Here is a 16,736-nt window from a genome sequence, read left to right as displayed (position 1 = left end):
TTCGTGGCAAATTTAAACGCACAGCTGACCTATTAAGTATGTATGGCGAAACCTATTTCGCACCGCACGTAGCCAAGCGTGCTAATTATACACATCGCGCCGGCGCCGTCATTACGACCCATGATCTATCCCACTGCTGGACGTAGGCCTCCTTCGCCCTGAGCCGCGGCGGCCGTCGTCATCGTCTGTCGGCCGGTCCACCCGCGTTGCAGCGTCGTGGCTCACGGGGCCCATCTCGAGGCTCCATCTCCGCGGCGGACGTACTCTCCTCCAGCCAAAGCGAGGATTTAAAACACTCCCGTCAGGCGGTCGGGAACGACGCGGGGGCAAAATGAATTCCCGCCACGGTCCTCGTTCTGTCTCCAGTCGGTTTCACCGCTTCGCTCGGCCTCGATCCTTTCTCCTCTACATTATTCACGGCTGCGCCCATCCCACTCCTGTTTCCGTCCAACTTTCGTGTCGTCGCATCTCGAGGTATGAAATCCCATCCCGGGTTCTTTCTCGTCGAGGCTTCAAGGACTTTGTACGAATCGAATGTCGCTCCGAAATTAAAAGACTCCTCCCCCCTCCCCCCCACTAGCCCCCGCAGAAAAAAAACAACACCGCGAAGTAAATAAACCATCTTCCATCTCAATTACGTCCGAGGTGAAGGGGGGTTAAGCGTAAGCAGCGGCGTTGACTTCTCCGAGCGCTTCTCGCTTACCGACGCCTGCCCTTTCCCTGCCGCGATCCCATAAATATTGTCCCGCTCCGCGCTCCCGTTGGCGGCGAGCCAGGGAGGGGGTGAGGAGGGAGGCAGCGAGAGAGAGAACAAGGTGGGGGGGGCGACGAGGCGGTCATTACCGCCCGAGATTAACCCGCCGCGAAAAACAAGCGAGTCATTTGGTCGCCGAAATATCACGGCGCGCGCGCGCACGCACACACGCACACACACACGCACGCGCACACACACACACACACGCACGCGCACGCACGCGCGCAACAAAAGCGAGAGCGGCACTCGACTTATTTTCCGGGGACATCATTAAAAATGTATATGGCTCCGTGTTTAAATGTAATTACTTAATTCCGTTTTGCCGCCGGTACCCCTCCCGCCGCCCTCCTCCCCCCCCCCATCACATCGTTACACCAAATGCCAAATTCAAACCGCGATTTAAAAGATGCGATCGCCGCTGCTGATGAGTTATTTTAAGCGCTCGGAGAAACGCGGGCTAGGTTTGTAAGCAATTTAATTTTAATAACGAGGCGAGGATTTTATTTCTTGTGACCCGACAGCCGATCTGACAAATGTTAATTCGCCGAACTGGAATTTAGTCACGTAAAGTGCAGAACCAAGCCCAATGTGACGCTGACCCGGCGTAGACCTTCGAAACCCGGCTTTGAACCCAAACACTCGGTGGTGCTGCTGGCTCAACGCTCCCAACTCCGTGCCACATCGGCCACATCTGTCGTCGTTTAAACTTGGCCACCAGAGGAAGCTGGTGAAAGCGAGAGAGCGTGAGCTTCTCTGGCGTGGCATTTGGCCTACTCTTCCCCGCTGGCCAAAACGGGAACAGATACAGATATTTTGCTGTGACAGTTTCACCTGAAGACGGAAGCTTGTGTTGCCTCCGAAACGTCGTAATTTTATTGTTTTTTATTTATTTCATTTTTTACCTACGTGACTTTACCGAAAGAACTAAGAGTATGAAGAATTTAGAATTTCGTGAAACGACGCGCCGTTAACGTCACGCCGTTAACGTCACGCGGTTCAACCGCCGCCGCTGCTGATGAGGTTACCGACCTGCCGGCACGAAGGGAAATCTCTCTTGGATTTGTTTACGCACGCACGGCGTCGCCGGGTTCCGCACCGTGTTGAGGGACAAACGATAAATCAGTGGCCCAGAGTTACCCGCGAGAGAGAGAGGCAGGGCCAACGGCGGCGCAATCCGATGATGCCTCCACCGACCCCCCCTCACGTCGCCATCACCATTTCCTTTCCCCCAACCCCTATTCCAGTGTCCGTGCTCATTGGCTTCACGTGACGAGCCCAAGCGAGAACGTGTCTATGTACGTTGAATGTAACCCTCTTCAGGAAATGAAAACGGTTGTCGCAACGTTATTGGGCAATAGACCAGGTTCGATCTTTTTTTTTACAGACCTTCAAGAAGCAGGCTGTTTTTTATGGGGATGTCGTGAAGTAACAAAGACGTCATCGGACATACAACCGAGTTGGACGTGTGTATGTTGTACTTTTTTCACACCGTGTGTAGCCAGCTGCGCTAATCGGAGGAGCTCGATTGAGGTTTTTTTTTTCCGCGCGACTGGCCAAAGGAGTTCATCTTCTTGGTTCTTTTGGTAAAGTCACGTGACTTTACCGAAAGAACCAAGAAGATGAATCCCTGCAGTCACGAAAGCTTTAAATCGAAATTTGGCCAAAGGAGTGTTCGTTGCGCTTAAGTTAAACTTCAAACGTTAAAATTAGCAGCACATTCAATTGACGAACGAACTAATCCGTGGTGCGGGAGTGTCCGTTCGGAATTTTTTTTTCACAGAGCAATGGAAAACCCTTCGTGTTTAAAGAATGGCCTGTGTGGAAGCGGACACCAGGGAGTTACCGCTGAGATGTCCCCCACCGCCCCCAACACCCGGTCAAGGGACCTCTGTTCTATACAGTAGGAGGGACCCAACAGTCAGTTAAGGCTATATGGGGGATCTTTGTCTTTGTACGCGTGTGCGCGGACTCACGGGTGCGACGAGTATATCAGCGAGGATTTAAACTGCAAACAAATTTCACCCGGGGGACGTGGATTTTAAGCGACGAACGGAGCGTAGCCGAGATGTCAGAAGGCATGAGCGTAACTTGACTCGTGCGGCATTAGCCAGGGAAATTCAAACGCAGCAGCGAATGCAGCAACAATAACACGCAACAGCCATACCAACAAAAACCTACGTCAGCAGCAAATGTGGCTGTTTTCCCCATCTCTGAAGATACGTTTGGCTAGGATCCGATGCGACAGCCCATTTTACACAGCCCCCTCGGCTTAACCGTCACATCTATCTATATATATAAGTCAAAATCTGTCTCCTGAGAGGGACCGGGGTCGCTGCGTTCTACAAGGCTGAAGCTCCACGTCCACCAGCTGAAGCCCTTCATCTCAAGCTGGAAGCTCAAAGTCTTCGAGGCAAACACGTGGTCGCGGACCCGAGTAGGGACCCGACCCTTCGTAGCAGTAACTCCTCTGTATAGAGTAGTTATCTGGGTTGTCACCACCCTAGGCTGTATCTGGTGAAGGGGCAGTTACCCCTTGTGTTACGTGTTACAAATAAAAGTGTTGCCTCTAAAAAGAACAACGTTTGCGACTCAGTTGAAATCACTACACATAGGCTTTCACGACCAATGTACGCGAATCGTAATTGATGTATATACAGGTTTGGTCGTTGTATAGTTTGTAATATAAATGTTGAGCTATAACTCTATATGTACGTTGAATCTCTCACACCGTACGTAGCCATCTGTGCTAATCGAAGGTGCGGGGGGGAAGGACAACAAACTAAAGATAAAAAGCAGTTCTAAAGAAAACACGTTTTCAATTTAGATGATTTAAAAGTGCAAAGCTCCCGTGGCTTCCTCATATAAAAAGGAAGAGCGCTTCTGATGGCCGCAGAAGCGTACAGTGACGATGTGGATGACGATGCCGGTGACGATGTGGACAACAAGGAGGAGGAGGCGAAGGGGAGTGGGGGGGGGCGGTGGCGGTCACTCACTTGCCTGCGGCGTACACCTCCGCTGTGTCGAACAGGTTGATGCCGTTCTCGTATGCGATGGTCATCAGCTGCTCCGCCATCTGTGGGGCGAGCAAGCGCGCGCACGGCAGGCGCGGGGAGATGAGCGCGCGCCGTCAAGATGCGAGCCCACGCGGCGGCCGTGACACTCGTCGGCTCGCGATGGCGAGGGCCCGAGTTCGATTCCAGAAGCCGGGCAACCTCTCTGCGTGGCTTCTGTGTGTTCTCTCCCTGTTCTGCAGAGTGCGAGTGTGTGCGAGCCCGTGTGAGTGTTTGAGTGAGTGTGTGTGTGAGCGAGTGGAGTTTGTAAGATCTCCCCCTGTTCTGCAGTGAGTATAGCTTGCATGTTCTCCCCCTGTTCTGCAGAGTGCGAGTGTGTGCGAGCCTGTGTGTGAGCGAGTGGAGTTTGTAAGATCTCCCCCTGTTCTGCAGTGAGTATAGCTTGCATGTTCTCCTCCTGTTCTGCAGTGTGAGTGAGTGGATCATCTAGTACTCCTCCCGCTATGGCTGTGGCTAATAAATCACGTGCTGGTCGTATCGAAGCATCAATAAAAATAAGAAATCTGTTCCCACGCGTGCAACACACACACATGCTCAAGTTCGACGACACACGCACGTGTGTGCGTGCTCCCGTCACCCACCTCCCCTCTTGTCCCCATCACACCCCTGGCCCCCCTGCACCCCCAACCCCCCCACATCCCTCCACGTGTATTTAATTTTTCAGGTGTCCCTACCTCGTCGGTGATTTGCCCTCCAAACGTCACCCACGTGCCTGTGGGGGGGGAGGCAACGTGACAACGACAACAACGAGAGTGAGATCATTGCAAGCGACGCGGCGTTGCCGTAACCGCAAGCGTGCGCCGTCAAGGCACCACCTTCAGCATCCTGACGTCCCGGGTTCTGGCCCGACGTCGTGTAGCTCATTCCCGTTAAATTTGGTTGTGGGAATTGCTCTTCCAACTTTTTTACTAAACGATTTTTTTCTTTTACCAGGTAAAGCCCGCCGAGCTGCATAGCTCTTTTTTTGAGAAGCGACCTGGCCGCAAATGATAGCGCAACGAAGTGGCTTGTCGCGAGGAAATTTATCGCAGGCAAATACTCTGAATGGGTGATGTTGATTCTAAATGTGGAGGGAAAAACCGGAAGACCCGGAGAAAAATCCACATGACCACGGGGAGAAAGACATGCAAAACTTCAAATATACAGGCGTCAGGGTCGGGGATTGAACCCACGACCTCCTGCATACCAAGCGTGGTAGTTAACAGCTCACCACCATGGCGAGTGAATTAAGAATGTCGAGTTGATTCGATTTGTTACACCGGTGATGGACCAGTTTAGCAGCCAGTTGCCCCGCTATTTTACACGGGAGATCCCTGGTGCAGCAACAAAACCAAAAGACAACAAACATCAACATTGCAAAGAACGAGCACGGATAACTGTAACAGCAGTAACTGGCGCATCCGTTAGACAGAACGCTTCCACAGGTGACAATGTCGTCCGTTTCATCGTCACGACGTGGCCCTCACCAAACGTATTTTTTCTTTTTTAAACGCTCCTCACTGCAGCTTGGGGGGGAGGGGCAAGGGGCTCGGTGTGCTCCTGGAGTTGACACCGGCACGACAGACCGACATCGTTAAACACGCCAGCAACTGCACGATGACTACGATGATGATGATGGTGGAAAGCATCTTTCAATAAATACGTCAACAGCGGTAAAACGCCGACGACTATCATCATCGCCATAATGAAAACAAACATCTTTCATGCAGGCAAAAATTGTATGGTTATGACGGTGATTTTAAAATATATCAAGCTGGAGGAACGTGAATCACGGGGCGGGTAGAACCCGGGATCGAACCCAGGCCCCTTCCCGGAGGTGCCACCACGGCTCTCGACCACCACACTCCGAAACAAAAGGCCGCCGGGGAAACACGGGCACAGAGCCCCACGAAAAGGCCGACCGGAGGACCCAAGCGTCACGCATTTTACTTCCATTCGTTGCGAAAGCAAAGCGTCGCCCGTTTAGTTATTTATCGCTCGCTATCCACGGTGTCGGCACGTGATTAAATTTTGTACAGCCCGAAGCTCCCCGCCCTTCACCCCGCCCCCCCCACGTGACCCGGGTGGCTGCGGGGGCCGAGCGCGATCGCTTCACAACAACTTCCACCTCGCCGTCCTACACCTGCGTGACCCCCCCCCCCCCCATACGCTGATATTCATTTAATTAGAAACCTTTGCGCTGCCGAGTGTCAACGCGTCTTCCAAGACTCGGTCACAGGGCTATGATAATGATGAGAACAACAATGGCTACGGCCTGTAGCCATCACAAAGCTCTGCACGTTGCAGTCCAGAAGGTCGCCTCTATCCATCCAGCAGTCAAAATTTACACGGCTGAAGACTAAAACTAGAAACAATTTCTATTTTACCTGGTAGGGCCCCACTGAGTTATATAGCTCTTTTTGTAGAAGCGACCTGGCCACAAATGATAGCTTATCACACGGAAATTTGCAGCAGCCAAATACTCTAAAACGCATTGTTGATCGTAAATGTGGGGGGGGGGGGGAACTGGAGGACCTGGAGAAAAATCCACGCAGCCACGGCGAGAGAGACGCGCAAACTCCAAATATGCAGCAGGGATCAGGGTCGGGATCGAACCCACGACCTCCTGTAGACCAGCTGAGGTAGCTAACATCTCTCCACCGTGGCACCCCGAGGTCACAGGTCACGTGAGGTGGGGTAAAGTGTGGGTACTCCCACCTCTTCTACTACGTCTGGCCAGCATGGAAGAGTAGGCCAAATACTCTCTCTAGTGGAGGCCCTTTGGCCAGCAGTGGTGCGAAGAAAGCAATTGCAGTCCTGCACCTTTACCCTACCCTAAACAATATTATGAAGACATCATCGATGCTGTCACCAATGGCATCGATGAAATTGCCGATGTCCGTAAATTTACAAGGGATACCCTCCCGATTTCTCTCTCCCACTAACCTTGTCAGCTTCAGATTTCATTCGTGGAAACGACATGAACGTTCGTCAGATGCCCTACTACTCCTCCTCCAACATGGCAATGCCAGACCGCAAAGACAAAGATCCCCCGTGTAGCCTTAACAGACTTGGGGCAAGTGCTGTTAGCGAGCACCTATGAAGGCCAGCACAGCACACGAAGGGGTGGGTGGCCAGCACCACGTTCGGGCATAACGCAACAGGTACTCATTTGAGTCTGAGTCGACCTAGGGGAGGCCCAGGACCGGTTCATATAAGCGTCACTGGTGATGGCCGTGAGCGGGAATCGCGAGGTTCATAGCGCAGCGCGCCAACTGCTGCACTACCGCTCCCCACACACACACAGACACAAAAAGACAAAGAGCCCACATATAGCTTGAACAGATTGTTGGGGCAAGTACTGTTTGCGAGCACCTACACAACAACAACCGCCATTCGCCACTAAGTGGCGGTGACGTCACCACGACGCTTGTGCCAGGCTATGTGCACCTCGAGGCCACGTGAAGTGTCAAACGCCCACTGGCAGGAGGTCACGGGGCAGACCCAGGTTCCACGGATCGACTGACTGAGATGACCGAGATGACTGGCTGATGCACCACCTGTGCCCCCTACCAGAGGTGTGGACTCGAGTCATGTGACTTGGACTCGAGTCAGACTCGAGTCATGAATTTGATGACTTCAGACTCGACTTGGACTTGCATAACAATGACTTTGTCCCACCTCTGAGGTGTGGACTCGAGTCATGTGACTTGGACTCGAGTCAGACTCGAGTCATGAATTTGATGACTTCAGACTCGACTTGGACTTGCATAACAATGACTTTGTCCCACCTCTGCCCCCTACTGTGCCAACTTGCTATGCTTTAGCCACCCGGCGCTCCGCTCGTTGTTGTGAGTGTCGCTCCTCCGCCCTCCATTGTTGTTAGAGGGCGACTGACTCCAACTGCCCAGTAGCGTCCTTCACGAGCCTCCTCCTCAAAGGCTGAACTTGACACCGCTGGTACCAATCATCGGCAAGTCCACTCAGCTCCAAGTCCTCTTTACCACATAACTCCATCTCTTCTCTAGTCCGTGCCGCGCCCGTTCAGCCCCCTCGATCCGGCCGAACAAAAGCTGTTTAGGCATGCGGTGGCTGGGCATGCGGGCTACATGGCCCAGGCAACGCAGCCTTGCCTGCCGAAGGAGCTCACCGATGGGACTTTGCCCAGATCTTTCAAGAATTTGTGAGCTCCTCACACAATCCAGCCTGGTTAAACCCAGGATGGATCGTAGGTAGGCCAGCCTAAATGTTTATAACCGGCAAAGATGCTCCATTAGGGGGGTCCACGTTTCGCAAGCGTAGAGAAGGGAGGGAATGACCGTGGCTGAGAAGACCTGAAGCTTCGTGCGGAGCGACAAACCAGGTAGCTTCCACAGCGTTACCCAACCGATGAAAAGCTATTGCCGCTCGACTGATTCGGAGTGAGACCTCTGCTGTTAAACTGGAGCCGGTTATGAGCACACTGCCCAGGTATGGGAAACTCTCCACTCTCTCCACAACTGCCCCATCACCGATTGGAGCACCTACACACACACACGTACACACAACAACAACAACCGCCATTCGCCACTAAGTGGCGGTGACGTCACCACGACGCTTGTGCCAGGCCAAGTGCACCTTGAGGCCACGTGAAGTGTCGAACGCCCGCTGGCAGGAGGTCATGGGGCAGACATACACACACGTACACACACACACACGCACGCGGAGCCTGAGACCATCAGAGGCCACGGCGCAGTCCGGCGCAGGGTGGACTCTGCCGCCACAACGTCCATCGCGCCAGGCGAGGCCTGGCACTGCCCCCACTCTCACCCGCTCGGCCCCCCACCAAGGACGGACGATCGGCGCAGGAGGCATTGCGGAGATGCCGCCGCCGTACAGAATGCTGTTTGCGGATGGCGACGAGTTTATTTTTTTTTCCCTCCCGCGGGGAAAATTCCGGCTCTGGTTCCACGGCTGGCGTGAGTGCCCGACGTGGACCCCGGCGATTTTGACGAGTGGCCAAACCGCTCGTGACGTCTCGACGACGTGCGGGTGGGGTATCGGTCGAAATCAAATAAAAAGGTTGTCGAGAAAGGCGATATAAATCGTCAGACAGACGCGTTGCTCATCTGCTGCTGTATGCCAGCCTTCTAAGCCCCACCGTCTCCCGCGCGCGGCGTGGCGTGGCACGAGCCGATCTCGTCCGCTCCGTCTCCGCGACGGTGGTCCTCCCAGGCGCGCTCCTTCCGTTGGTTGCCACTCCATCGCCAGTCTTGTCCATGGGCCGTCGTCCCCCCCCCCCCTTCCCAGTAATGGCCGCCTGCCCAAGACCATTCACTATTTTTTTTGGTTTAGTTTGTTGTTCTTCCCCCGCACCTCCGATTAGCACAGTTGGCTAGGTACGATGCCAAAAAAGTTCAACATGCATAATACCGGCTCTCAAATGTCATTTACAAATGCGTCTCTCCATGATAAAATGTAAAAATAGGAGGCATTATATTAGGCGACAAACCTTGCAATCATGCTGTCAAAATTAAATAATTCTGCGCGCGCTCGCACGTCAGCGTAACGTGGTATTTTTCGTGATGCTCTAAAAACTGAAAAATAAACATCCGTCGGGGTAAAAGGGAGTCGCAGGTCAGGGGTTCTACTCACCAAGGCCCAGGCATGACACGCGGAGGCCTGACTTTCCTAAATTCCTGCAAAGACAACGACAGGACGGGGGTTCAAGGCGAGCACAACACGAACGCTCAACGCAACACTCATGAGACCCACAACCATTTTCTGTCCGCTGCTATGCTGCGGCGCACGCCAAGGTGGTCTCGTAAACCACAGCCGTGACGACGTTACTCCGACACCGGCTGGTTTAGTGCGTTACGAGCCGCCGCCGTCACTTAATCAATCTCACCGTATAATCGTTCGTGATAATTTACATCCCTTTTTCAATACACTGCTGTGAGTAGTGCATTTGCTGGCGAAAGAGGATTCGAAAGGCCCGGGACCGGTTTAGATATCTCTCGCCACTGATACAAGCCGTGGCTGAGAATCGAACTCGGCTCGCCGGGTTCATTGCGCAGTGCGCCGCACCACTCAGCCATGGCTACCCCCCTCAACTGATTGTAAACATTAACGGCTTCGTTTGCGGAGAGATATGTTGCAACGATTAAAACTAAAAATAAATGCCCTTCGGCCACGAAATCGTCTGGGAGACCTTTGCAGAAGGGTTCTTTCATGAAATGTTTGGCCTGTGCCGTAAGTGAAGCATTTACACCCGCGGGGGCGAGGAAACCGGGGTGTACACGGAGAGAAAACCCACCATGCATACGAGGGCACAGGTCAATATCTCGAAAAGCTTTGTTGTAAGCTTGGGCTGCAAGGTGGCGGTGGGCCCACGCGTACAACAGCCAAGTCACTCGCACTCCGGTAGTCGGTCACCTCCCTTGTCACTCTTCTGTCGCTACGACCACAATTTCTGTTCCCGTGAAGTTCAACCTGACCTATTTCATCTCATCCACACTACTGCACGTCTGAACGCTACACTCACTCACCCACTCACTCACTCACTCAAAAAGACAAAGATCCCCGTATAGCCTTTATAGGCTGTTGGGGCAAGTGCTGTTAGCGAGCACCTATGAAGGCCGGAACGATACACGAGGGGGTGGGTGGCCAGCACCACGCCCGACCGCCTTTGTCTCCCCAGTGGCGATGTTTACACATCGCACCAGGTACGCATTTGAGCCCGAGTTGCCCTGGTGGAGGCAGAGGACTGATTCAGATATTCGTCACTGGTGTTGGCCGTGAGCGGGAATCGAACTCAGGTTGCTGGATTCGTAGCGTAGCGCGTTAACCCCACGCACGACCGCTCCCCACCCACCCATTCATTCACTCACCCACTCACTCACCCACTCGCCCATTCAATCACCCACCCACCCGCTCACTCATCCACTCACTCACCACACTGCAGCAGATCACAATACTTCTCGTTCCACTTCGTCCCCCGCACTGCTCCACTTTTGAATTCCCTCCCCCCATCGTCTCCTTCCCCACCCCCTCCCCAAGTTCTCAAAATAACCTGGCTCAAGTTCAAGACACGTGTTGACTATCATCATCTATTACAACTTTGAGTGCCATTTGTCGCCGACGGCTTGGCCTTTTGGGCCTTTAGCGCTCGACAACAGTGATTAATTAAATGTGCCAGACGCACGGCCTGTGAGAACAGGTTTCTGACCACTCTACCGACCATTAGAGGGCCGTTAACCCGTAACCCTGTAACCTGTTTTGAGAACTGGTTCGCGGGTTCCGATAGGCAGGAACTGGTAACCGATTCCAGTAGAACTTTAGTAGGAGAAAGCGAGCGTACCCACACTTTACCCCACCATCAGCAACCTGCTGGTCGACTGTGATGTACAGACTCGCGCGCGAGTGCTCCCTGTCATTGCCACGTTCACCTCTTACAACAATCTGGACTGCGGCGAGCGGTACCCCCACCACTTCACCCCCCAACACAAGTGACCTGCTCGTCGACCAACCGTGCCGTACCCAATTCGTCCCAGAAGATCCCTGGATTTGATCTTCCACGAAACTCATGGTCCACTCCTAAACCGCATCGACACAAACCATGGCAGATGCGGATACCTGATGCACAAATGAAAAATGTAACTCTCCAGTGCGACTGTGGTAATCCAGAACAGACCGTAGCAGCAATGACGACGCAATGGCGGGTCCACAGATACGAGTGAGAGACATCGCAGCGGTACCAACTCCGCTGCTCCTGACGCGGTTGTCTGACGCGGTTGTCTGGGCTTGACCACCTTAACGTGAAATTGTCGTCGTCGCTCTGCAATCTAACATCAGCAGCCGTACGACGAGACGAAGAAGAAGATCCCGAAACCTGCGCCGTCGTTTCGACTGCCGCGCCCCCGTGAGACGGAATCGAACCGTCAGCGAACCTCCGGATCGCAATTCCGGCGCGGATAAACAACCATGGCCGCCACGGCAAGTTCCCTGTCGTTTGTCACCGGAAAGCGAGAAAACATTGCCGCGTTTTTTTTTTTCCTGCTGTAGACATTTCCGCGTACATGTGGGAAACCCGTTTTTGCATTATTTTTTTTCCCATGAGGTTACCGGTTATGCAAACATAAAAAAGTATATATATATATAACAACACCTATACCATTCGTCCCTCAGTGTAATAGGTTTTTTTTCCAGACCAATGTCCAGCAGCGTTTACTTAACCAAGCAAAGTATTTATGAGACAGGTTTGACCTTCAGGGTCTCATCAGCAAGTCAGGCCCGAATAAACAAAACGTGGCTGCTTGCCCAGCTGGGGTCACCAAGTCGAAGCAGATTTTTAATTTTTTTTATTTAGAAATATTTCTTTTGTGCTGTTGCAGTGATTATTTCACAATCGTCGCTGGATAATTTCAACGCCGGCTCGTTTGGAGCGGACGTTTCGCCAACCCCGTTGTCCCCGGTCGTATGAGTAAGTACCGGGCGCCCCCCTCAAATGAGTAGCGTGCAACATCACACACGACGACCTTCGCACCAAAGCCCCAACCGCAATGACCGGCTTGGTGAAGTATGGTCACCCAATGTCCCGTGCAACCTGCTCGGCTCAGCTCGGCAAGGCCATCCAGCAGTGGAATGATACATCATGATTCCACCCACCGATTATTCATCATCATTATCATCATCATCATGAATAATGGGGGGTTGGGTGGCCGGGGGCCGACGGTAACTCTCTGCTGCCGTACTGCTCATGGGCAACCACTAGAGAGAGGACAGGAGCTGGTGGGCGGGGGGGGGGCTGGATGGGATACTGAACATCACGGAGAAGGAAAGTTCGTCCGTCGCAGCTTGTGAACACAGCGGAGAGTATTTCCTATCATTCAAAAATACCGCGGCGCTACGCCTGGGGCCTTTACCACAGCGGCACGCCGGTTGAGGCCACCAACTGACAGCGCTGAGAAAACGTGTCCGTCACGCGTTATTCAAGAGCTTCGGTACCGTGCGTTGCTCCGCTGCACATCTCGGCTACTGGGCCCCCAAGGTGCCCAACGACGCCCTGCGAGTTTGCCCAGCCGCCGTGGAACCGCGATTAGACGACTCGGGGTCGAGAGGAACGCCACGGGACTCTACCGCAGCGACGCGACGCCCCCGGGGGGCTCCGGGAAGCCAGCCGCGCGAAGTTTGCGCGAGCGTCGTGAATGTAGCGGGGAAGTGACCGCGGTCGTCGTAACGCTGCCTCCAGGAGACGGGCGCAACGCGGAGGCGCGCGTGGGGTCTGCGCGAGCGCGAGTCCGTTAGTTGGTGTGCGCGCACGCGTGTGTGCGTGTGTGTGCGCGTGTGTGGGGTAGGGAGACTAAGGCGGTCGGGCGTGGTGCTGGCCACCCACCCCCTCGTGTACCGTTGCGGCCTTCATAGGTGCTCGCTAACAGCACTTGCCCCTACAGTCTGTTAAGGCTATATGGGGGATCTTTGTCTTTATCTTTGTGTGGGGTAGTGTTGGGGAGCGGTAGCGTAGCGGTTAGAGCGCTGCGCTAACAACCCGGCGACCCGAGTTCGATTCCCGCTCATGGCCAACACCAGTGACGATTATTTGAATCGGTCCTAGGCCACCCCTAGGTCGAATCAGCCTTACATGAGTACCTGTTGCGGTGTGTAAACATCGCCACAAGGAAGACAAAGGCAGCCGGGCGTGATGCTGGCCACCCCACCCCCTCGTGTGCCGTGCGAGTGCGGTTAGCGGGCACCTTCATAGGTGCCCGCTAACCGCACTCGCCCCAACGGGGTGTCTTTGTTTTGTGGGGTAGTGTTGGTGTGCACGAGTTGGTTGATGCGCATGTGTGTTCCGAGTGTAGTTGCACGTTGCATGTGCGCTTGTGGCTTAGCATTCACGCGTCTATTTTGTTGCTGCCCTGCACCCTCGGTCTCATGCTCGCTCGCGCGCCGCGTGGTCGTGCGAGCGCGCCATCAGATTCATGCGAGCAATGTTCACAGCCTCCCCGCTGCCGCCGCCGGGCGTCAGTTAAAACAAAAGGCCTCGACAACAACCTCGGAGAGATCGCCGGGCTGCGTGCACGTCCCATTAATAAGTGGGGGGGGGGGGCTCAGGATCTCTCCCCCACCCCCCCCCGGCCTCGAGCGATGTCCACAGTGCAAACGCATGCCGTTAATCCGCCTCCCGCTCAAGCGCGAAACGAACTCGCCAGGGAAAAATACAGAGCCGCTTGTAATATTGGGGGATAAATCATCGGGAGACTTTCCGCCCGCACGGTCGCCCGCACACCCACGCACGGCATATCCTTTTGGGTGCCGCTCGCTACTCCTCCGCTTCTGGCTGACCAAGTGACGGAGCGATCACCACCCAATCGAGTTGCTCTCTTCACCATCGTCACCCCGGCGTGGACGAGGCGGCGCTCTTCGGCTGCTGCGTTTTTTTTTTCACGGCCGCTGGAAAACAGACCGGTGGCGTCCTGGGCTGCTCCGGTGACAGCTTCGCTGAAGCCTCGTGAAAGCGAACGGTGGGGGTGGGGAGTTTGGCGATTGTGCGGATTTTTCACCGTGGGGTACCCGCGTGGTTGAAAGGCGGTCGTTAGGAGGATGTATGGTGGAGCAGAAGGAACCGCTCAGAGAGGGCGGCCCGTGGAAAATAATTCACGGTTGCGCGTGCGCGTGGGGTGCCACGGAGGCGAGATGTTTACAACTACCTCGCCTGGTATACAAGAGGGCGTCGGTTCGATCCCGAGCCTGACACCTGTATATTTGGTGTTTTGCGTGCCTCTCTCCCCGTGGTCACTTGGATTTTATCTCCTGGTCTTCCGGTTTCTCTCTCCACATTTAAAATCAACGTGCGTTTTAAAGCATCTGGCTGCTATACATTTGCACGTGATAAGCCACTTTGTTGAGCTATCATTTGTGGCCAAGTTGCTTCTGAAAAAGTGCTACATATCTCAGTGGGCCTCATCTGTAAAAAATATATAAATATTTTAGTGTGCGCATACGTTTACTGGATGGTGTGACTTGAGACTCATCGTCAATAAACTGATATACTGCCTTAGCATTGGCAAGCTGAAAAAAGAAAAGGAAAATTCAATTATCGCGTTAACAGCCGACGCTAACGACACAAATAATGAGACCCCAGCTGTCGCAAGCCTCCCCATCATCAATACGATGAGATCATCATCGTCATCATTACCCAGAATAATGACGACAAAATAAACGATCTTCCTTCGCTGTGACACGCATGTTGTGCTATTATGAGCGACGCCTTCAAACGCAGCTGCGATGGAAAGGCGTTACGAATCCAATTGTGGCGATGCACCAGAATCAGAAAATGTATTTATACCGGAGGAATTCGATGAGCAACAAAGCTCTCTTCCCCCACAGATGTCCAGTAGGGGCACGGGGTCAAAACATTACAACAACAAACAACACAAAAACACGATAGGAGCACAAAGCATAGGATAAACAAATCACGTAATTTTTTTTTACGAAACAATTTTCTTTACCTTACCAGGTAAAGCCAACCGAGGCTATCAACTTCTTTTTTAGAAGAGACCTCGCCACAAACAATAGCTCAACAAAAAGGCGCCCAATCACGTGGAAAGTTATCGCGGGCCAAACAATCGGAGCAATCTAAATGCGATGTCGTCGCGCTGCGCTCGGCGCGTCCCCGCGGGTCGACGCGTCCGCGGAGGACGTGAAGCATTCAGGAGGTCCAAAGGGTGCGCACAGCATCGCCGTGCTCACCGAGTGGAGAGGGAGTCGACCGACGGAGAGTCGCGAGGGAGAGGGGAGCGCGCGTCAAATGGGGCGCGTTATTAACGAACCACGGAGGCGGTGTAACGAACCGGACGCGCCGCGCAGACGGCGGCAAGATATCGCGAGCGTTCATAATTAGCGGAGGCGCGCTGGACGCGGCCCAAACGCCACCCGTGTTTCAGAGGTTCGCGGTTCGACCCCGGCGGCCGCCCCGGTTAACGCCGCGGGTTGCCGGTAACCGTCATGAAAAACTTAGCGCCTTCCTTCGCGGTAACAGCCCTGGCCTGTAATAATGCGGCAAATTATATTCTTACTTAAACCATTCCAACAGTTTTTTTTTTACTACTAGGTAAGGCCCACTGAGCTGTGAGGCTCTTTTTCAGAAGCGACCGGGCCACAAATGATAGTCGCTCATCACGTGGAGATTTAAATATCACGCAGGCGTCAGGGTCGGGAATCGAAACCCACGACCTCCTGCATACCAGGCGAGGGAAATAACATCTCGCCAGCGTGGCGCGTCATTTATATTAACAACAGGTCAGAGATGGGTGAGCTCGCCTTTCCAGTGACTCGGGGAGAAAGAAAATAAACGGGAGGCACCATCGAGAGGATCGTGCGCTCACCAGCGAGGGTAAGGAACGTTGGAACGCGTCCGCACGAGTCGGAGACAGCGGCGCGTTAACGGGACGCGGAGCGGGGGCGCTAACGGGAGATCACCGTGGCGCCAGGAGCCAGCGAGGGAGCGCTCATTTCAGAGTCGGAGGCCAAGCGGGCGGAGCAGTCACAAATCAGCAAATCAGGGGCGCGACGCGGACAGACAGGCGGCGTAATAACGCGCGAGGGGGGACGTATTAAACACGCTCTGGGTGACACACAAAGACAAAGATCCCCCCCACCCCACCCCCGTAGCCTGCACAAGCTGCTTGGGGCAAGTGCTGACCGCTGTTCAGTCCAGTGCAAGGTTGGTGGAGGAGGGCATAGAAGTATGGTTCAATAATAGATGGAGCTGCACTGCTACCTGCTGCCCACCACCAGCCCCACATATGAAGACAAAGATCCCCAGTATAGCTTTAACAGACTGTTGGGGCAAGTGCTGTTAGCGAGCACCCATAGAGACCGACGTGGCGCACGAGCAGGTGGTGTGGCCAGAACCACGGGCGGCCTGCCGCCTTTGTCTCCCCAATGCCGAT

At 53.9% G+C, this 16,736-nt stretch overlaps 1 protein-coding gene across 10 annotated transcripts in view; it reads right to left on the bottom strand.

Annotated features, from left to right (window-relative positions):
* Positions 1 to 16,736, bottom strand: part of KCNAB2 (potassium voltage-gated channel subfamily A regulatory beta subunit 2) — a 158,019-nt gene that overhangs the window by 29,322 nt on the left and 111,961 nt on the right. For all 10 annotated transcript variants that reach the window (XM_061567981.1, XM_061567983.1, XM_061567984.1 and 7 more), the window contains 3 exons: positions 9,439 to 9,482; positions 4,500 to 4,537; positions 3,748 to 3,827 (listed from right to left, as the gene is read on the bottom strand). In XM_061567981.1, the coding sequence (XP_061423965.1) occupies positions 3,748 to 3,827; positions 4,500 to 4,537; positions 9,439 to 9,482 (162 nt within the window). The remainder of the gene's footprint in view (positions 1 to 3,747; positions 3,828 to 4,499; positions 4,538 to 9,438; positions 9,483 to 16,736) is intronic.

The sequence above is a fragment of the Lethenteron reissneri genome, chromosome 40, assembly GCF_015708825.2.
Source record: "Lethenteron reissneri isolate LAM-NWPU_2019-01 chromosome 40, ASM1570882v1, whole genome shotgun sequence".
Classification (NCBI taxonomy): domain Eukaryota; kingdom Metazoa; phylum Chordata; class Hyperoartia; order Petromyzontiformes; family Petromyzontidae; genus Lethenteron; species Lethenteron reissneri.
This window is presented reverse-complemented; position numbering and strand designations above follow the sequence as displayed.